The sequence below is a fragment of the Vanessa tameamea genome, chromosome 13 (assembly GCF_037043105.1).
Source record: "Vanessa tameamea isolate UH-Manoa-2023 chromosome 13, ilVanTame1 primary haplotype, whole genome shotgun sequence".
Classification (NCBI taxonomy): Eukaryota; Metazoa; Arthropoda; class Insecta; order Lepidoptera; family Nymphalidae; genus Vanessa; species Vanessa tameamea.
In genome coordinates this window covers 8,045,165-8,068,865 of record NC_087321.1, presented here as the reverse complement: position 1 = coordinate 8,068,865, position 23,701 = coordinate 8,045,165, and the positions used below count along the sequence as shown (strand labels likewise).

The window sequence follows — 23,701 nt, the reverse complement described above, 5'->3', positions numbered from 1 at the left end:
TAAACAAAATTTGAAAACAACTGTTTCTTTGGATAAACATCAAATGACCAATTTAACTCTTCACTATTTATATTAAATAGTAATCGTAGATTTGAATATAGTGTATATAGTGAATATAGTTTAGTAATAACTTCAGATTCAGATACATAATATTACTAAATATTATATAGGTCAAATATTCCAATTTCTAACGCAATCTTATTTTAATTTGAAATGTGGATTCAAGACTGGGCAAGCATTCATTAAATTTTCCATAAGGCGTATCCGCCAACGCGAATTGCGCGGCGGAAGAGGCTCCAATCCTTATTCTCAAAAACAAGCGCACACCGGGGCTTAGCCCGATAAATTAATTAGTCAGGTTTCTTAATTTACTGTAACCTAATTGTGTAACACAAACATATAATAAATACCCGAGCGAATGGTACTAACGCACCTATTCCAATAACAGTTTAATGAACGCTTAATGGAATCATTGCGTTAATATTAGAACAACATCAACCCGAAAGTAATATTGATTAACTTATAAAAATAAATTTTTTAGAAGTATCGAGTTTAGTTAAAAAACAATACCCTGGTGTCTTGAGAGGCTTTATAAAGAGGGAACTATAAATCATTCGGTTAGTAATTAAGTAATTTGCGTGTTCAACAAAATGCGTTTACTATATTTTTATTACGTAAAGTTACGGCTACTGCACTGAGTACGATTAGTAGACATAATTATGTTCGATGCACTTATTCCCACGCGCTACTTTTTAATCGAAAACTCTTGATTTTTAAGTTATTCATGAGAAAGGCATTACCAAAAAGGGTTAAAAAAATTATACATTTCGACTTTGTAACAACCCTAGTGTTTAGTACCAGTGATTTGTAAATTATCAGTTTTCACAATTTTCTTAATTATTAATATTTTCAATCTAGTATGTAGGCAGTGCGTCTAAAATGATCGCTTAACTAGTAAAATATTAACTAGTGGGATTTTATGTAATTTCCCAACAATTATTCTGTAATTTTCAGTTATGTAAAGCCTTTATGTGGTCATATTTAGACTTTAGGTAATCTTTATCAAATTATGTAAATTTTATACGTTTAACAAATTTTATTCTTCTGTTTTAAAATAATTATTTTTTAATATTATTTTGTAATACCTTTGCTTTATAGAAAATTTTATTAATTAAGTCAATTTATATTCATAAAAATACAATATCACTAAGATTTATAAATCATCTGAAATTATTATTTAAAATAATAAGCACAGGTACGATGTGCCTGTGCTTTGTTACAGCAGGCGGGTGCTGCACCCCCTTCGCGCCTTCAGTTTCTTAAAAAACACTAGGGGTAAGTCCGACAAGACCATATTGAGTCAGAGTTAACAGAGTCGGTTTTGTGTCAATTTTATACAATCAAATGTGTAAATCTAAGCTTTATAGCAAAGTCATCGAAATAAATCACAACAAACAAAATGAGCACTCATTCGAATTACGCGAGTCAAAAAGAAACAACGAACGACATATTTCAATATGAATAATGTCAAAACATATTCGTGATATTTGACACATTCATTTAGCGTTTTGACATATGACAAGCACCTTATGTATATTGCATCCTTGTCGAACTTAAACAAAATAGTTACTTATCCTGCTCTTATAGTGATATTAAGATTTATTTGACATTCCGCGTGTATAGGTTATGATAGTTTTTCTTAATTTTCTTGAAAATGGTGCAGTTTCGCAGGACGTGAGTGGTATTGTTGTAATCAGGGACCAATCCTCTAACATATACAACAATTTGTTCCCCCAAAATCGTGGAGGATTATTCTAAACCCAACCCTAGATCTGCCCTAAATTATTAATATAGTTTGTTATAAACAATTGATTTGATCTTTTATTTTTTTAAATATATAGTTCCATTATAGGAGGTTTTAATTAATTTGTTCTTGATTTGCAAGCGTCTGAGTTGTCATGTAACCGTTTAATGATGACAATTATGTTTAAGAGGCTACAACATTCTGTAAATTACAAGCAAGCAAGAAAGTTTAATTTTAATAGAATAAGTAATTTAGCCTGTTTAAACTGTTTTAAGTATACAAATAAAATCTCTTTATAAAATTAATTCGATAACAAAACCTAAAGATAAAGATTAACATTTAATATTTGATATTAATTTGAAATTCATGTAAGTAATTCTTATATCTGCTTGGATTACTAGAGGTTTTCATTATTCGTAATATGAATAAGATAGATTTTGATTTTATAAGTACTTATCTTTTTTATTTTATATTATATACATACGTATGTACAAAAACAACAGACGATAAAGAAAAAACTTCAAACTGTTTAATCTTCAAATAAAAAAAAACAGGTAAAATTTCTAACAATCTAAAATCCCATTACTGAAAGAAACGAACAAAGTCGAAGTTGAATCGGTAATCTTCGATTACATTAACTAAATAATTACTATAGTAAACTAATATTTTTAATAAATAGGTTTTTTTTCACATTGGACGACCGGCGATGCTGTGTGTAGAAACTTGCAAGGCTAGTCATTGCCTCTTACTTAGAAGGCAACCTTAAATTACCGTCCATAAATAATTCAAGTACGATCTTGAAGGTTTGGGAATACTCATTACATTGCAACTACCGCTCCCGGTAGATCTGCGCATGATAACAATTACAACGAAGGTTTAATTAGTTAATAATAGACTGTAGACAAGCTCGCATTGTTCTGCCCCAGGTGGCCAATTATTTTAAAATGAATAGTCATTTCATAGGAAACAAAATTTATTGCATTATTTACATAATAAACTGGTAAAAATTCGTAACTTATCCTAACCAATAATATCTATCTACATTATTTACATTTAAAAACATCTTTTTTGAATTTTAATTATGGTTAATAATTTATTTATTGTATTCTACAATAATTCTTAGTTTTACATAGCTTTGTACATAAAAATGCGAAGTTCTTTTGTACTAACGCCGCAACGATTTCGTGTTAACAGCAGCATTTTAACGAAGAAAGCAAATTAATAAAATATGACTGAAACACAATAATTGTTTTAAATTTACAAATATTTAAGTGGCAAAATGAGTTTAAACATTATATGGAACTACAAGAAATTAAGAGTTATATAAATAATGACAAAAGATATGACTTAAGATAACTTAATTAACATACATTGACTTGCATAATTACGTTTACGTTCACGTTAGCAAATAAGATGGTATTTGAATTTGCTAAAGGTAAAACGAAAAGATTGTTTGTGTGAAATGCATAAATATCTTATGTTCAACATTTTAATGGCGTCACTAGCTTATTCATAGGCAGTGTTGTAAAAACTATTTAATCATAAATACCTTTGACGTCACATAATATTTGATCTTTTTATCAAGAGATTAGCAATTGCTTCAGTCATTTAATGTTACGTTCAGGCTTCCTTGCATCGATGTAGCCGTAATATTAAATACTATATTCACAGTTAGCTGCATGACCTTTACAAATAACAATCTTTTATTATTATTTAAAACTGTATGTTGTAATAAAACATTTTGTAAATATTCTAAAATAAATATACGTTAGTTAAATTTCACTCCCGGGCATCTTCTTGATTTTTGATCTTGATTATCCAAAGTTTTCGAAGTGGTGAATAAAGTATGGTAGTCGTCTCGTGCGGTTGACCTGCTCGCACGCTGACATGACGGATTTGGTGAGCGGCCGAGGACCGCAAGAGAATACCCCAATTTTAGAAACCTGAATTGCAAATGTTTATGTAGATATTAAATTTCACCACCCATACACATTGGGCCTCTGCCTCAATAAGGTAATGTCATTTTAAACACAGCAAACGCGTATGTAAATAAACACACACATGAACAGCACATGGCAACACGTGCATACCACAAATAAGTCTAAAATTGCATAATACATTTATGTGATTCTTATATTTTTTATAGTTTTAATTGTTATATGTACTTTAACTATTAATTTGTATTCGGAGGAAGTAGAATGGATCCTATTGTACTAGCTTAATAAATATATAAATTGTTTAATATCTAGGGCACAGTAACATTAAAGATATCGCAGATGGCTCTCTCATGTCCTTGTGTCACAACAGATCAGTCTCAGTCACGACTATACTTTATTGCCATCGAATAGAAAGGCAAATCAAATCACTTTATTATTTATCAAATTAGGTTATACTGAAATACATTACGAGACGAAATTATGAATTGCTTTTTATAGTAATTTTAACACGTACTACAATAATGATGCTCTGATGTAGTTATAATTATTTGTGATTTAATTTTATTAAATAAACAAATATACTTGCATAATATATCATTTAGGATTCATACTAGTGTCTCTGTAATATTTTAACTAAAAACTTAGATATATCCAAAGTGTCATTTTTAAGCTATAAATCCGAAACAATATTTTAACGCAAGTTTTTAAAAAAACGTGGAATAGCAAATTAATAACAAATTATCATATATTCGTCGTTAATACAACGAAATGCAAGTTTTTAAAAATCAATCAAGGGAAATGTGTAATACTTACATAACTGTGCTTTTTCTGCACGAACTTAAGAAATGAGGACATGTCAGGTCGTCCGAAATGATTGACAGCTTTAAGACCCGTGAACATGGACGTGCGAGACAATCTCTGGAAGTGGTTTTCGCAGATATACTGGAACAAAATAGCTTAGTGTCGCTTAATGTGCTAATATATAACGAATACTTTGAAATTCTGATGTATGGGGCAATATCAATATTTACCAGCATTGTCGTCCTGAGGTCGAACTTGTGAAAGAACTGTGTGATGAATATGTGTATTTCCAGTACATTTGTGACGTCCTTACGTTCCACGTCTCGTAACACGTCGATAAACCATTCAAAATGTTTATGTGAAGGGCAGATCCATAGGAAGTAGACCTATAAATATCATATTTTAGAATTTCAAAATTATGACATAAGTATATATTTTTATTTTTGTTACCTTTTTGCAAGCAACTCCTGAATATCTATTGGTTGAGGTTCCGAACACAAGATCATTTAGAATTGAGGCATAAGGAGTCACACCAATGCCTCCACCAACCATGACCGCTACTTCAAATTTGTACCAATCTTGATTTCCTCCTCCGAAGGGTCCTTGAATTCTTTAGTTAACAGAACAATAAAGAGAATTTAAAAATATAATAATAATACTATCATTCTACATTATACTATCATTCAATATTATACGCGACCATATATAAAAAACATTGACATTACGACAATTGCTTAAATTGAAAAAAAAAATTCGGATCAAAATAAAACAATTTTGATCACGTATATAAATGCCTAAACATGTAAAGTGTCAGTTTTGGTAAACTCTTGTTACTAACCTTATCTTAGGCTGGTTTTCAGGATTATAATTGCAGGGGTCAAAGTAGTTTCTGAGCTTCCAAGTCCAAGGTCCTTGCGCTTTTATATGACACGAAAGGAAGTTCTCATGAGGTGCTGATGTCAATGTAAACGAATGAAATTCTTCCTTCTTAAATGCTGTACAGGCAAGTCGAACCCATTGACCTAAGAAATATATATTTTTTAAATAACTAATATTTTGTTAAAAAAATATATATTATTTTTTAAATAACTCATATGTATTTAAAACAAATTGTCTTGATTTCTGCTTACCTGATAAATATTTTAAATTAGGCGGCCTATAGAACTTGATTTTTATGACATCAGATGGCAACATTTCCGTTTCCAAAACATCTAAGGCTAGATATTTAGTGCGTAGCGAAACAACCTACAACAATATTCGCGTCAGTTAATTTCGATACAAGCCGTATGATATAGACATTACTTCTGCTTCTCAGTGAAAACAAAAATATCAGTCTTAGAATATATTTTTTAATTCTTACTTTATCCAAAGTGTAAATAATAGCTGGACCAAGGAAGAATATCCAGAACCTCGGTGCTCCAGTAAGCCTTGCGAGACCGTGCACGAGGCAAAGTGCGTAAAGCGCCACGTGTAGGTTGTGCGCTCGCCAAAACCACGGGTAAGCCCGCTTACGTATAACCGGATGTGCAAATATAAATATTATGCACATGATTATAAATAAAAGCACACCAGTTACGCCTGTAAAAAACGAAATTTTAAATAGATTTTTTTAATTTATAAAAAAATAATTTAAAGCCAAGCGGCTCCATCTACAGACATTGTTATTTTAATATAGTACTATATTAACAATTTCTTAATATGACGTCTTTCTGAGGAACACAGATCTTATGTTCACTGTACTTCTAATTTTACTATCGTTCTTTACACAAATGAAGTATTGCTTTTTGGCAGTAGAATAACTTATGAGTATATAATACCTATTCTAACTGGACGTATAAATTTATTTCAAATAATTACATTAACGGGGGGTAGAGAATGTAATAGAATAGAAGGAATAGACATGTTCAAGTATATTTTCACTTGCAATCAAATGTTTTTTCGATGCAAATAATATAACTCATCGATTAGGGACTTGATATAGAATTACCTGTTATAGTTTGGAAGACCCAATAAGTTATCCCAGGTCTAAAGTCTGATGTGAAATGAACTTCTTTTGTTAAACAGCGTAAGTTTTCTACTGGTTGTGTTGAAACGTGATAAAAGTTCACCATGTGACCCGCTGTGTGGAGAAGGGAAAAAAAGAGTGCCGTGCACGCTACAATCTTGTGGAACTGGATACTTGAATCGAGGGGAATGTACTGTTGAATGCTGAATTCCTGTAAGACAAAAAATATTTTAAGTGTTAAGTATTGCATTTATTAAATTATTTATATTTTATTATATTTTTCAAATAATTATCAATATTATTGTATTATACCTTTAACTTAGTCAACAAGTTTCTGGACATGGTTAACAATAGGAGACTGTAGCAGAATGACAAGGAAGCCGCCGATCCCCTAGTTATAGCAATTCCAACTCCCATAATATGCCTCAGATCCAGATGTTCAGACATGAATGAATAATGTGCAAATCTTTCCACGAATAAGCCTATTGTTACGACGTAGAATACAAATAGATAAAATATATTCTGTCTGTTTTCCTCCAGAAATGTTGTAAGATAGTCCCATTTAAGTAGGAACCAATGCCTGTAAAGATTTAATTATAAATATGGTATCATAAAAAAATCATTATTTTTTGTTGTATTCATATTTAATATAAAAATGTCATATCGGATACCTAGACTGGTCCATAGATGGTTCAATATGAAAACTAGTCATTCTTGCAACATTCGTGGATGTGTCTAAAAAGTTTTGTTTTGCACCTTTACAATCTAGACCAATAGCAACGAACTCTCCTTTATATTCTTTCATCATAAGCTTAAAGTCAGAATACGTGAGATGATCTTTGTGTTGAAGGCCAGCATCCTACAATAAAATATAATTATAAAAAAAAACGTATATTATATTTGTATACTTCTTTCAATTTAAATATTCCTTGTTTTCGATTGAGTAAATCATTTTACTTACAGAGAACATGCCATCTATGAGTTCAGTAACGTGTTCGTCTCTTAATGACGTGGTTCTAGCAATCTCGACTAAGGAACGCAGCATTTCACTTAATTCACCTTTATCGATCACGCCGTTCCGGTCGTTATCACACATATCGAATATAATTCGAAGCTTGTCATCTGTTGCCCCTCGTGAAAATAATACAACAGTATCAAGAAACTCCTGTAAAAATATATTGTTAACATTTATTTGGAATTAAAAAAACAAATTATAATTAAGATTCATTTTATATACTGCACCTGGAAGGATATTCTTCCATCACCATCTTTGTCCACAATATTGAACATTTTTTTCACAAAAACTGCATCGGATTTCATTCCGAGAGCGCTTGCGAATTCGCCTTTAGATAAAGATGTTCTCATTACGATAGACTGTAAAAAAATATTGTAATTACTAATTATATTCATAATAATTATTATTATGAAATAAACTCATTGATAAAAAAATCTATTGTATTACCTCTGGATCGGAGTCTTCTGATCTTCTTCTTTTTTCACCAGGTGCAAGGCCAAAAGTAATAGCATATGCTTCCCTAAAGAAATGTTCCAGTTTTCTTTGTCGTCGTTCTCTTGTTTCCGCTGATGCTAAGATTTGATCTCGATGTCCCTTTAAATAAACACATTATCCTTATTCGTAGAAATTTAAATCAAAGTTTTATCTGAAAAAATAATTATTGAAGGTAAGATATGATTTTTACATTCAATTTTCAGATTTCTTACCTGAGTAAGATTAAGTGCTTTTTTGTGTTGCGCGAGAAAGGCGTCAAATTTAACAAGAAATTTGCGACGTGAAGCAAGAGATTCCATTTCTAGAACAAGGTCGTGTTCACGTTGCACTCGAATTAAGACAAGAGGACGTTTGTTGGTGCGACTTTCCTAAAATAATTTAATTATTTGAGTTTATTTAAAAGAAATAGTTTGTAAACAAAATGATTATATAAATAATTGATAATAAAATATGTTTCCGCTTACTTGGCTCTCCAATACAGTGAGTTGATCAGTGTGTTCTAATGGCACAGTCCGCAACTTATCTCCCTTGCGGTCTGTTACATGAAGTGCAGATTCTGGACCAAGTCTGAGTTTTACTAGCCTCTTGTGGGATGCATGTACCCATTCCCTACATACCATTTTATCTACAGAACCTATAAACAAAAATTATATTTAATTGTTTAAATAGTTATAATTATGTCGGATTGTTTTTATGAGTACAAACCTTAACATTAGATACATAATAGATATTTCTAAAAATAGATAAAATAATACCTTTTTGTTCAGTGTTTTTCAAATGTTCTTGCTGTATTTTAAGGCGACGACGTCGGCTATTCTGTAGTTTTACTACACCGTAGCCTGCACCAGCACAAAGTATCGGAACGAATGCGAGAATTAAACAGATGTAAATGTAAGCGAACTCGTTACCCTGGAAATTTATCAAGTTTTTAATACCCAACTTAGTTAGAATAAAAAAAGGTGAAAGCATTTATTAATGAGGAGAAAATTTACCTCAAAGTAATCGTAACCCTTCAGATATTTACAAGGTGGTAGCTTCGAAGCGTTTAGCTGATATGGCTGACGGCACGGGTCTCCTTCTCTCCAGTGGAATACATCTCGTTGAATATCATTAGGACCTACTGCTGTACTATTTACAATAATGTCCCAAAGACTTATACGACGCAGTTCTGCTATTTCTTCACTTGTAAATATCCTGAAATTTATTTTAACGATAAGCATAATTACGTTCATAGATATATGTTGTCTATGGTTTGATGAATATGTTCTTACCCATTTGATTCGTTCTCAAACCAAAATCTATCAGCGTCTCGTATTCTTGTAAACTGGTCAATGATTATTGCTCTGAACAGTTCTCCTGGGTGACCTGTAGACTCAAGCATTCCACCTAGAAAATTGTTTTTTTATATTACATATATGAACAGTCATTTTTTATTTTTAATAAATAATCAAATTACTCTTACCAATATAAACATCTATGTTGTCGAGTTTTCCTTCGTAAATTTGAATCAATTTTTGGAGTAAATCAGGATTATTCTCGAAAAGTTGTGGATTAATTTCATTAAATGTTTTGATTTTAGGTAGATCAAAGTAAGCCCTGTAATAAATTTAGAATAGATCAGAAAATGGCTAATATAAAGAAATATTGAATGCAAATATTAAATACATGATTTATCAATTGTCTGAAAAACACAATGGAGAAAGTATACTTAAGAAGAGGGTTATCAATTCGGTTGCTCTTTTTGTGTTTGTTATCTAAGAACTCCGTCATTTATTAAACGATTTTAAATAAAAATAAAAAATGAAAACTTACAAATAGACACCACGTAAGCATAGTATATTCAATGTTATTAGTTCAGTTATTTATTTTCCAAAATATATTGTGAGAGCTGAGATTTGAATTCGTTAATTGAGCTAATTTATTTTATTTTGAATTACCTAGCAGTGTTGTAGTCGGGTAAGCCGTTATCTCTTCCTCTCATAATATTCAAAGCACCGAGATCTCTTCGCGAGAATTCCATTGGCCCAAAGAGATTATCCCTCACATCTGAGCATAAGAGTGCATCCTCACGCTCCGATAATTGTGATGCCATACCCATAAGAACTTCTTCTATTGGTACTTGAGACATAACATCCTAAAAACAGAGTACTATTATTGAAAATTCGAATTTATTAATCATTCTTTTATTTTTATTTATTATTTTTAATGGATTTACTCGGATAGTATGAGCAATATTATAGTATATGTAACAATTTAGGTCAAGGGAGTACTATATCTTAATAACTTAGACGACGTTCAAGCTAAGAAGCACTAAAAAGTTATTGTTTTGTTATATTTGATTTCAAAAATCACGAATACCATTATATTTTATCACATCACCAGCTTAATATTAAAGTTGTTTTGCTAGTGTAGAATATATAACACAGGCTGTTTATTCTTATTTCATGTATATCTTATATAATGTAAAAATGATTGTGCTCTTCGTATTCATTGTGTTCGCGTATTTTCATCATTCATCGTGAAGATTTTTGACATACTACCATTAACGGATTATAAGTGACTAGCAAGTCGAACTCGATTATACTTTACAAAATAACATTTTATTTTTATCGGCATCGCAACGCATCCATTAGCTTGCGAGGCATTCCATTAGCTAGTTTTATATAAATAAATCAATTCACTTTTAATTAGACTGAATATATTTATGTACATTTTTTATTAATTGGATTTTTTTTTACTTTACCCAATCGTTAGTAGGCGTATACATTTTATATTCACATACAAAATGAACTATATCTGTTTTTAGGCTTTAATAATCTCATTTGATATGAGAATATAGACATTAAAGAGACTTACATTGCCATCCCACCATGTTTGGCATAGTCTAATTGCATCATGACCGCCAGGTGCTCTACCGTATCTACAGTTTCTGTCTCTCAACAATATGGCCGGTGGTACTAATGTGTGTCCAAATCGGAAAGCAGCCACGGCGAAGGCGTGTGTGACACCTGGAGCTACGTCTGCGCGGTACCCAGAGTATGGCGGCATCGGGACGCCTAGGAAAGCTGGGACGTATTCATTCAGGATGACATTCTGAAATGGTAAATAATCTTATGTCAATTTATTTTACTAAATATTCGAAAATTATTTGAAAAATGAAGAGAACAATAATTAAAAACCGATATGCTTAAAAAATGTATATGAAATGACTTTGAATCTAAATTTTTTTTTTTTATCAAAAATAATTAATATTTAAATGACGGCTTCACCGTTGATTGAATTTTAATATTATTTTAATAGATTACATACATATATATATATATATATATATATATATATATATATATATATATATATATATATATATATATATATATATATATATGTATGTAATCTTATATGGACAAATGTAGTATACCTGTAAACTCGCAATTACGATTCTTCTCGCTCGTTGGAACAGCTGTTCGTCGCTCCAGTCTGGATGCTGTCGATGCACCCGCGCCGCCACCACGTTGTGCCAACGCATCAATAAGATCCCAAATGTTACCATAGCTGGGTTTTGATTTGTTCGCGGATCGCCTAACACTGTGAGTGCCGAACCAATTTATTAGATCATATCCCGGAGTTATAAATAATTATTATTATGGTATTGAAATGATAATAAAATAAATTATTATATTACAGCATACTGCCAACTTTTTTTAATTTTTTTGTATTCTAGATTTATCGCATATACTATACATACCATACAATAGGATCAACAATTCCATCAAATCATTTTTCAGAACAATAATAATAACTTTAGCTTTAAAATAATACTTAATAATATTACTACAGTATATACTTACAAAAAAGCCTTTCGGGACTAAGCATCCTCATGTAATGAGGAACTGGGTTGTTAAAGAGTGGTACACGTTTCGTATTTCGTAAAGGCATCCCTCCTTCACTTGCTAAACTTCCATTCTGCATTCAAAATAAGGATATTATTATTTATATTAATTGGATATATTTTAAGAATTCTGCTTAGGTCATTATAATTTCTGTGATTGCAGCAATTTAAAACGGAATGCATCGTAACAATTTCAAACGCTGCAGCAAATCAACCACTTGTCAATTATACCGATAAATTTAATTGGGTACTCCGTTCAAGAGAGTAAATGTAAAAGGTAAGTAATGTCACAGTTGTTAGGCTTGATCTTTATCGTATTCATAGCACAAAATAATTGTAGGACTTGTATATTTAGCTCATTACAAGAACAGTGTTTGTGTTGATAATTGATCTAAAAATATTATCTGAATCTATCGTGTAATCATTACTAAATATTTTTTTTTATTTAAAAAAGGTCTATTCAAGATCTGCGAACTGTTTAGTGAAAATAATGAGCGTTAAATTGAGATATGAATTACTACGCAAAACTACGAACCACGATCATTAAAATAATTAAATACGTTCGGTCAAATCTGTGTATCTTAATATACTATGTGCAATATAATGAGCGAATGGTCGGCTTGTGAAGAGTAATGTTTGCAAATGCAAAGCAAATGAGTACGTATATTGTAGGCATATGAATGTACATAAAGAGGCAGGCGTGGCTGCTGGTGGCACCTGAAATGACCTCATTGCATTCACCCAGGCCTCACTCGTACTGTACACGAAACTGCTGTCAATCCAAGATGTTATCTGATTTATCTGAAACAAGATTTGGAAATCGATATATTTAAATTATAGAATTAGATCACTTGCGTCTGTGTTCGTATAATAATCATCTACGCTTATTGCCTTTTAGTTACACTGTGTGGTATATATTTTTTACTATTTTCATCATAGTCGTTCATTCGCAAGTTTTATATGAAATACGACACATTTTTCTGCGTGGTCGTCGATAATTTTTTTCATTTCAAAGAAATATAAAATAGAGTATAAGAAGATTTTCAATGTAGGTATTAAAATATAACTAGATATTTCGCAATAAACTCTCAAAATGTTTTTTGTTTTTTCGTCTTCACTGTAAGTAAAAAATATTGAAAAACAGGTACACGTACGTTTTGTCATTAACATCGCCATATTTATGATATTTGATTTATGTATTATAATAGAAATCAATAACTTTAACGTACAAGTGTTACTTTAATAATAAAATGCTTTGTATATGGGTAAAGACCGTAGCAAATCCAATGACGCGCTATCCGTCTCAACCTCAAGCTCAATAAATATTTGTTAAATGTTTTATGAAATAAACGTATATTATCAATTCAATTAGTTTTCAAATTAACATTCTGTAACAACGCCGTACGGAATGTGTGAACTTTATATTTGACGTCGGTACTTATTTGATGTTAATCAATGCTGAGTATTCAGATGCGATCTAGGTTAGAAGGTGCCATTGCATTTTATTGCCTAGAAAACGACCTTCGATTTACAAATTAATACTAGTGTATGTGATGTATCAATAAGTAGGTTCATACTATTTCAGAGTCATTGTTATTGTAATTAATTCGAATAAAGAACGGATTATTTGGCGTCATATTTTATCGATCAAAATAATTACTTGCTCTCGAGGACTGTTCGGACTTTGACCAGTAGATCTATCGTACGCAGCTCTATGGAAGGGCATGTACATAGCGCCTTGGCATTCTGGGTCGTACATGTGGTCGCATTTTTCTACTGGGATGCGATGTTGCTCGATCGGACACCCCGATTCTGAGGCCATCACTATCTCTCCCGTGACAACTTGACCTGTGGAAAAGGTTAATGTACAAACTGGAAGATAGAAAATGTGACAATAATGTCGTCGGTGTACTAGGATAAAAATGTACCGAAAAATGCGAGCAAAGCTGTTCTGTTTGCGAGAGACGGTAGCCCATCCTGTCCTCGCATGAAAAGCTTAGACAAAGTCCTTGCGCCTGGTCTGTCCACGCCCGCCATCATATACACGCCGTCAGCATACGAAGCGGGTGTTTTTCTTGTTAGTCGACTGCCTGGGAAATGAAAACGTGAAATAAACTTTAAAGTGGCGGTAAGATTAAAACACAAAACAAACTTTAATAAAAATAGGTATAATGGTATATAGAGCAAAAGTTAATATAAGCTATACCTGAATAAAACATTTTCCAGTTGAATAATGATTCCGAATTTCTGGTCGGAAAATAAATTAGGCCTCCTGTCACGGATGGAGGTAAAAAGGCGGTGGGGTTCGTTAAATTTAGATTTTTTTTAAGCACTAATACCGAAACCCAAATTTTTTAAATGCAAACTGCACCAGGATATAATATGTAATTAGAGACGTTTATTTGTGTTACTTGACCGCTTTTGAAATTTCCGTCTCGGCTTCCGCTTGAAGATATAGTCTATTATACACTGGATAATCTTTGAGATAGACCGTATAGTACTATGATTTCCTAGTGACCTTTTTCTTCATTCGAGATAATTAACGTTTTACTAAAACACTTTTTAGGAATCATACTATATAAAATAATATTTATTATCTTTTAGTGAGTTCTTCTTAGTTTTGTAATCTGTATTAATTTATATTCTTATAGTGCTCATAAGTAATAAACTATTTATTTTAATTTATAATCTATCAATATTCAATGTTTAACAGTGCGTGATGTAATATTTTGTGAAGCAAATTAATGATGATTATTTGTAGGTACCATACACGCTGCAGGCATACGTTCACTTCGAATACGAGACATGATCTTGTTCCATTATTTACTATCATATTTAAATCCGATTTATCATGCAGATAATGAGTGGAGTAGGCAAATAAGGCAATACAAGTAATAATATAGTCTTAACGAAAATCACCTAAGCGTCATCAACCAAATGAACAAATAGTTCCCATAAGTAATGATAAAAAGTTACGAAAATGTTTGTTGTTCTTTAATTTTGTTATCTATTTTAAGGTTTAGGCAAACTTGATTGATACGTCTCATATGAAATATGAGACAGGAAAACGGATATAGAACTGGAACGGATGTTCAAAGGAAATAACTTGAAACAATTACCATATACATATGGTAACCATTTATTATAGTACAATATTCTATCATCTATTGGATGCAGTTGATCGAGTTATGTAGCCTTGTCCAGCTACATCCCGTTCACAGTTTCATTACTGCATTTATATTGGATTAATTATTGACATTTATTTATCTGCTTTTTAACCTACTTGCATGTCTTACAGATCACCGGTCTGACTAGATATGCATGTGTTAATTGAAATTCAATTTGTGTTGAGATTTTAATTTTTTACTATAGTTTTACAGTATTTTACGAGTAACGTGTCAATTTAGAAGTTAGTATGTTTCAGCGAAAATAATATAATTCTTTTTATAATATGCAGTTTGACTACTGATTATTATTGGTTCTGACAGTGATGTTAATCAAAAGCAAAGTCTGCGAAAGTTAAACCTATACTTAATTGAAAGCAATGTTCAACGTGGATCAAAGGATCAAAACTAAACGTTCGATACGTATTACGAATGTTGGATATTTCGTGATTGATAGTTTCTAATAATTATGGAGGTGGTCTAGCAAATAATTAAGGTGCGCGTGATTATTGGTGGCGTAATACTCATTCGTTCAATCGACATGAATTTCGAATTAGGAACGAGGAGATCTTCAAACAAGGCATTCTTTTGTAACTTGAGATAAACATAGCTCGATTTATACTTGATTGTGCAAACTGTGATTTATGCCTTCTTTGTGTTTTGAGATTTACAGTCACAATGCTCCTAAAATTGGGTTAGTAAATCGTAAACCTCGTTGGAGCATACAGAATATGTATGCAGTAATAGTGATACAATAATGTACTTAATCATTGTGTTTGTACCTACCGTTTGAAAGCTATTTGATAAAGTATTAATCGATACTAATATTATAAATGCAAAAGTATAAATCTGTTGCTTCTTCATGGGTTGAACCGATTTAGATGAACATATTTCATACGGAGATCGTTTTGAGTCCCGGGAAGTACATAGGCACTTTTGTTAATTCACATCTCGAGGGCGTAAATTGTAGATGATAATTTTATAATATTCACGCGGATAAGGCTGTAGGTTCATCTAGTATAACTATTAAGGATACTTTCATTTGAAGTATATCATTCGCTTCGGATATATGTAACACGTGGCCTTTTTAAATATAATATTTTTATATATTGTATTTGTATACTTGAAAATCACTAATCAACAAAAGTTTTATTTTCAATTCGAGCATAATTAAATATTTTTCTGTGATCATTTTACTATATATAGAATGTCTGAAAAAACGATGATCTCATGATTATATAATTTTAAAGTCACTTAGCTGCGGTCTAATTGTAATGGCAAATAAACGCGGATCTCTGAGTGTACAAATAAATCAGATCTTTAATTACCTAGAATTGATTAAAGATGATTGCCTTTTGTTATGAATATTTTCTTATGTAAATATTATGATCATTGTATAATCTATACTTTCTATTATAAAGAGGTAATATTTGTTTGTTTGTATCTATGGGCTAATCTCTGAAACTAATGACACAATTCTAAAAAAACAAATCTCATAAAGGATAAAGGCGAAACTATGTTTGTCTGTCTTGTCTGTTGCTCTTTCACGGCCAAACCACGGAACCGAATGTGGTAAAAAAAAGGTATGAAGAAAACTTGAACTTCAAGGAAAAACATAGGCTACTTTTTGTACCTAATACCTGACAACCAACCCCTAAAATGCGAGTAAAGCCGCGGGCGAAAACTACTACTATATATATTTCAATACAATAGTAAGAGTTAAGTATAGTGACATTACGATGATCGATTAATTACATAAATTACCCAACAACGAATGACAAATTAATAATAATGTGTTTATCAAATCATGTTATCTGAGATTGTATTGATTAGATGATGTAATTAATCATTAATCAATGCAACTTTCTACCGATCATTCCTAACCGTAACCGTAGGTAACGATTATACTACGTACTTAACTAATTACTCCTTTGGCCCAAAGTTTTGCTCATAAGACGGCAGATGTCGAGATCTTCGGTTCAAACCCAGGTTTGATCAATAAAAAGTGATTGTAATTTTCTATCATGAATTTCATAGGAGTTCCATCCCATTGTAAAATGAGTGAGAGGGAATAGAGCACATATGTTCGCGCACTCAACTGTGCTCTAAAATACACCCTCTACTGTTGTGTATATAGGGGATATTTGTCAAAATCACATTGATAAACAATGTGCAGCCTATAAGTTGAATCAATTCGCCGCCAATAAAATATATACTAATACATTTTATGTATAAAAAATCTGAAGAGTTAGTTTGTCTGTTTGTTCGATCACGTTATACTCAGGATTTGAATTTTTTGTTACATTGCTCAGTAATTGAGAAACTTCATACGATTACATGTATATCACGAGTAAGATCAAGACCTAATGTGGCGGAGCAGAATGTTTATCGCTGGCGAAATTGAAGAAGCGGAGAAGCCTGGATGATACTCTACATTAAGGAATACATATATTATGCAAACGTTTTAAGAAGATTCGAAAACTCCTTCGGATTTTTACCTTGCAAGACTATTGAGAAATCCAGCACTGATTTTAGTGCACGAGTCTAAATTCTAAAAAAATGCCAATTTCACAATCCGATGTACAATAGCAACTGTTTTTTGTTTCAAGGCTATATCGATAAATCATACCGTTAAAACAAATACGACATGAACAGCGTCAGTTCGAATCATGACAGCTGGCAAAGGCTACAGTAGTAAACTTGATATGTCTTTACAAACATTGCAATATGATATACTCCAATATTCAACCTTGTAACTTATACAATACTATGTAATTGTAGATCAACTATCGTGTTTAGGTTATGAATTGTATGTTCGTGTGAGACAAGTTAGTTAATGTGAGAAAATTTAAATGTGCAACCTGTTGGTATAACTGTTGTCCATTCAAAGTCATCTCAATAATAACGTTATTTATTGTAGTGCACAAATATGTTTTATAAAATAATATTATATTATATAATATTATATAAAACCATACATAATATGTCATTCATATTGCTATCGCGTTCGTAGTGATTTCTTATATAAGCGCTAGTGGTAGTTTATAAAAATAATATATACTACGATAGATCCGATCGAAATCTATTCACAATTATAGATCGTTATTAAATACTTATTTTAGTCGACAACTTATACCCGCAAAATTCGTATAATCGAGATATTTCGATATTAAATACATAAAATTCAATGATATGAAGTTCAACGGACGGCCATGTTTGATGTTTACGGGTGTGTTCAATGAAAAGTAAAGGGTAAACCGTATTTGTTTAGTTTTATTTATTTTACCCGAGCGAAGTCATGTTTTTATCTAGTATTTCTATAAAATACACTATTTGTACGGAATCGAAACGTTTGGTTATATGTGAAAATTCGTCATACACGTCTATTATAGGAAAACTGCATGTTAGATTTGCTTAAAAAATTAAGTATTTTTTGTACTTTTATTAACCTTCAATATCCATAAATTTTATTTAATGTAGATATACAAAAATGTGTAAAGAAAAAAAAAGGTTAAACAAATTAAAATTATATGGATGATATTATTACTTACCAACTGAACCCCAATCGGGATAGGCTCTGTTATTGAACCAACCATCGTATCGCTGTTTTTCATAAAAAACCTCTGAAACAATACAAAAAAGCTATTAAAGTTATGAAATTTGTTGAGCAATATACACACGAAAAACATTTCAGTTTTAAATATATAAAGTGTTATATTCGTTTCCATGTCAATGCCTCTGTCAATATTAAGACATCTTATTAGTTAATACCCTACAAGTTAAGTATGTATTTGTGGCTATCTTCTAGTGTGTGTATGATTCCCTTGATTTTAAATACCGATCGATCTACCAAATAATATGTGCTCTTTAAAATTTATATTTTAGACTTTGTTATTGATTTAATAGCACGTATAGAACTACATACATGAATGGCTGAAAAAAATAAATGTTTCTATATCTGGAATTTAGTCTATTATCGCTTCAATTATTTCTTGAGTTAGACTTGAGGTAACTTGTAAATATTTTAACTTAATGGATTTAACTCAAATAACTTGAGTATTTATCATATAATTTTTCTAGTTACAGATAAATCTACTGAAAAAATTTCAAAGGTTATTTGAATTCTATCATTTGCATAAAACTTAACTTTTATGACTTGAGTGCGAGTCACGACTCTGTTAACCTACAGAAGGTATAAATTAAAATGAACACTTAAAACGGATACAGAGCTAGCTATCTGTAGCACCTGCACAATTAATTTCTAATTCAGTACGCCACGCAAGCATTGAATAATTAAAATTACACGATGTCAGAAGTTTTTATATTTATATTGTGTGTGGAATATTGACCTTCCATTTAAAACTGACACATATTTATGTTGTTGATATGTTATTTACATTGAATTTTATACCTAAAACATTTCAATGCATAATATTATAAGACTATTTACGTGGTTCAAATAAAGCTCATCGGATCATTTTTTCCGACGTTTTCAACAATCATTGTCATATTTCAGCCAATTTCCACGAAACTGTAATGAATTAACCTTCCTTATGTATCATTCCATCTACTGATGAAAACCTTAGGAACATCCGCTTGTTAATTTTAGTAGTAGTTTTGTAGGAGATAATCGCGGCGATGAATTTTTGTTTATAATGTACTGGTTTTTAAAACAATATTCAAAGAACTTTTTTATTACTTTAGTATTATAATTTATCTATGAAAAGCTTACATGTAACTTATCTTACTCGCTAAAATATGGTTATTAATATTTAAAACGGATAAATGTAATTAAACCTTACTTCTAAGTTGTGGCTGACCAGCGTTCCTATTAATTCATAATTGTATTTCATTTATAACTTAATTTATTTTACTTAACATATTTTAACAGTTTGTGTGACAGGAAATGAATTAAGCTTACACCGATTTGGACCTTATACACTTTTATTAAAAACAAAATAATAATTGGAATATATTTTATTTGAAAAGGTATTTTGATATAAATTGTATTCTTCAGTTTTGGAAGAGTGTACAATTGCTAGATATTTACACATTTCTTAACGTTTAATTTTCACTTGGCATAGACTAATATACAAATGGTGGTCGGGCTTCGTGTGAGTTGTAGGTAGTATATAGTTTTAACTATACATCTTTCAACTATACATTTAGCTGTAGTTGACATTCACTGATCTAGCACAGTAAATGTTGATGTATTCCAATTTAAAGAGTGAAACTTAGATCCCATTTATGGCGGCACATTGACGGTGTACTTAAGGAATTATTTCATTTATTTTTTCAGTGTCGTAACCACAACACTATTGACCTATTTAACCATCTGAATTCAAACTAAAAAATCATGTTTTAGAGGAATAATTTATGCTTTTTATTCGTACAATAATTATTCCTGTAGTTAGAGGTGGTTGCATACTATATGGTACCATCATATAGTATTTGTCTTCATTCCAAAAATTAAAAAAAAAACATCACTACGTTACACGCCTTTGTATTCCTCGATGCTATTGTTACGATGTCAGCTCATAGAGGAGTATAGAGTTAGGTAACCTCTGGCTTAGTAATACGAACATTAAACAATTAACGCTGTATCAAGATAATAGAAAGGCAGATAATGTTATTAGCTGTCAACAGTCGACCTCTTCACGAGCGGTTGGCGTATCGGGTCTCTAGATACGGTTACGAAATATACATAACTGTCATTAGATAAAAATCAGAACAACATGTTATGGGTAACTTTATACCTAGTATATTAATGACAAATTGGAGATATATAATTTGTCAATAAATAAATTTAAATTATTATCAAATAAGGAATATTACTCAAAAAAATATGATAAAAAACATGACGTTAGTATTTGTTGTTCTTCTCGGTAGAAAACACAATTCGAACTGTCTTGACGTTATTTAAAAATCTTCTAAAAGAACGATACAAAAGTTCTTGCAGACCTACTTAAATAGTGTATATTTGAAATAATTAGAAAGTACATTTTTAGTACATCTAATCTTTGCTATGGGTGTTAGTAGATGGTGTACTGACTATATTATAAAACAATCGACTACAATAGACAATCATTAATATACTTTAACTTCATAAATACCAAACAGTATCTATTTTCGCGACATTATGTAATAATATAAGTTGCTCAATACAGGGGTTAGTTGTTTATATTTCGTATATGTCAATTCAATATAACATTTTTGCTTAGAGTCTTAGTTATAAGAACTCGTAAACTTTAAAATAATAATACTGCTCTTATCTAAAGGTGTAGTTAAATAGACTCACGCTATAATGTCAGACAGCGAGTCGGGACAATAAATTATGCTTAGATATGTCTCAACTCGTGCGCCCATGTCGCCTCCATTGACAGCTTCGAAGTAGGTTAAATCGATACAGGCATGTATGTTACAGTAATGACTTTTAAATTAAATCCAAAAAGGATAAATTATATTTTATAAGTTTCAAGTTATTTATAAAATTTATCACGTATTGTAACCATTGTGCAAATACAAATAGTTGTTTTTTTTTAAATATTGCCTTAATGGAAAATAATCCAGGTACCTACTTACTAAACAGAATTTTATTATAAAACAGTATACACTTGAAAGACGAGTTTATTAAATTTAAATAAATAATATTGTTCATTTATAAAACCGGATTTTGCGTTTAAATTATCTTAAACAAAAAAAATTGTAGTCACAATCAATAGTTGTTTTATATGAAATATAGTTAAATAGATGTAATTTTTTAGTTTGGTTTTGGTTTTCATAAAAATCAATTAATGTTTAAGGTAATTAGTACAAAAAATAATTCAATTATTATTACGAATTAGTCATTAATTAAGTACAATGTTAACAACTAGTATATATTTTACGGATGAATGAAATAAAAACAGGCGGATCCTTTGCGTACAAAAACAAATCCGGTATCATCAGGACAGATCAATTATATTAATAATACGACGCTTTTTGCATTAACAAAACTTTTTGCGAAGTGAGATCATAGTAATTACAGCATTGCATCCTCCTACAAAGCCTAATTGTGTATGTATCTTGTTTTTTTTTTATAAGCTTGTATTACGCTCCATCTGTTGGTATGTGTGGATCAAACTTGAAACTGAATTCTTTAAAACAGTTACACAGTAAATAGGGTTGAAATTTTGGATTCGATGTTCTCGATTATCATTTTTTACGTCTTAGTATATGTATGTATGTATTATTACGTGCATAATTAAATAAAAAAAGTAACAGCCTAAAACAGTCCCACCGCTAGGAGTTAGGATGAAGGCCAAGGTATGGAGCTTATTCTACTATGCTGCTCGTGTGGATTGTTCATATGTGGTAAACTTTCTTCCGTCACCGAGCTCGAATGAATTATAAACACAAGTTACGTAAGCCTGGGTTTGTACCCGTCATCGTTAAATATTCGGTTGTTCTAACCACTTGGCAATATAGAGTTGAAAAAAAAAGTATAACTACATATATGAAAGTTACGTTCCATAAATAAGCGATGTTCACATTCAATCTAAACGATGTAAATATAATATAAAATTAAATAATACTTAATATCATAATATTCAAAGTTACCCTAGTTCAAACTATTTTTTATGTTTATTTCTTTCATTTTAAGAAAAAACAAACTCAATATTAATTCCTCATCTTACTGCTTTCTCTAGCGAAATAACCGTTGGTTTATGTTTCGCTTGTAGACTAGGTATGTAGGGGGAAATTGCTGCTTTATAACAATTAATAAAAGAAGTGTAGGTATACGAACTATGTTATTTTGTAATCTCAATGAAAACATCACAAATTAAAAACTCATCTAAAGATATGCGTTATTAATTTAAATAAATTGTAAATAATCATATATAATTAATCATATATATATATTATATAATATGTATATAGCGTAAATACGCTATATACATTTTGTTATTTACTCTAGATACTAGTGAACCACGTAAATAATTCGTATTATATTTATTTATATATTCTTCTCAAACCGTCGGTAGTGGAGTACCTGCTGTTTGGAAATTAATACTTTGATGATGATCTTTGGTACGCTATCTTTAAAAAGTATTATTAAAAACAACTATAATATTAACAAAAACTTTCAGGAAATAATTAATTTGCTGTAAGTTTTTGTCCTTATTTTGGTGAACAATAATTCATAGGATGTTTTTTTATATTATACAAAATTTTAATGGTAAAATAAAGCTGGCACTATCAGATTTCTTAACGATGTTTCTTTGGCCGCAATTTAAAAATGTTGGTCTTGGATTTGAACTCGCCATCTTCGGTTAAAATCCATTTGTTTCTACTGAGCTTTCTTAAGATATTTTTATTGTTATGTGCAATAAAAGACGTATCGTCTTCGATTATAAATTCTCCAAGGAAGTCATTATCTAGTTAACCTGTCGTTAATATATGTTCGTGTAAATACATGGCACGCTAATAATATCTGAGAACGGAAAGATGTATTACTTAGAATATTATGTAGGAATTTATATTTAATAGTAACCAAGTGCACTCGTAATATATTGTATTATATAATTATTGTAATCAATGCACATATACAT

At 30.7% G+C, this 23,701-nt stretch overlaps 1 protein-coding gene across 4 annotated transcripts in view; it reads right to left on the bottom strand.

Moving 5' to 3' along the window:
• Positions 1-2,759: 2,759 nt before the first annotated feature.
• Duox (Dual oxidase) overlaps positions 2,760-23,701 on the bottom strand; it is a 36,077-nt gene continuing 15,135 nt past the window's right edge. For 2 of the 4 annotated variants that reach the window (XM_026643874.2, XM_064216582.1), the window contains exons 3-29: positions 18,662-18,733; positions 13,875-14,036; positions 13,607-13,794; positions 12,664-12,747; positions 11,906-12,020; positions 11,476-11,642; positions 10,914-11,150; positions 9,995-10,191; positions 9,520-9,653; positions 9,329-9,443; positions 9,050-9,251; positions 8,813-8,966; positions 8,522-8,691; positions 8,270-8,425; positions 8,010-8,156; positions 7,790-7,921; positions 7,509-7,712; positions 7,219-7,406; positions 6,860-7,127; positions 6,530-6,758; positions 5,903-6,120; positions 5,673-5,787; positions 5,381-5,564; positions 4,993-5,152; positions 4,773-4,928; positions 4,555-4,683; positions 2,760-3,747 (exon numbers count right to left, since the gene is read on the bottom strand). In XM_026643874.2, the coding sequence (XP_026499659.1) occupies positions 3,619-3,747; positions 4,555-4,683; positions 4,773-4,928; positions 4,993-5,152; positions 5,381-5,564; positions 5,673-5,787; positions 5,903-6,120; positions 6,530-6,758; positions 6,860-7,127; positions 7,219-7,406; positions 7,509-7,712; positions 7,790-7,921; positions 8,010-8,156; positions 8,270-8,425; positions 8,522-8,691; positions 8,813-8,966; positions 9,050-9,251; positions 9,329-9,443; positions 9,520-9,653; positions 9,995-10,191; positions 10,914-11,150; positions 11,476-11,642; positions 11,906-12,020; positions 12,664-12,747; positions 13,607-13,794; positions 13,875-14,036; positions 18,662-18,733 (4,412 nt within the window). In that variant the 3' untranslated portion in view covers positions 2,760-3,618. Of the gene's footprint in view, positions 3,748-4,554; positions 4,684-4,772; positions 4,929-4,992; positions 5,153-5,380; positions 5,565-5,672; positions 5,788-5,902; positions 6,121-6,529; positions 6,759-6,859; positions 7,128-7,218; positions 7,407-7,508; positions 7,713-7,789; positions 7,922-8,009; positions 8,157-8,269; positions 8,426-8,521; positions 8,692-8,812; positions 8,967-9,049; positions 9,252-9,328; positions 9,444-9,519; positions 9,654-9,994; positions 10,192-10,913; positions 11,151-11,475; positions 11,643-11,905; positions 12,021-12,632; positions 12,748-13,606; positions 13,795-13,874; positions 14,037-18,661; positions 18,734-23,701 lie in introns of those variants that run through there. The other 2 variants (XM_064216583.1, XM_026643875.2) reach the window with 2 other exon arrangements.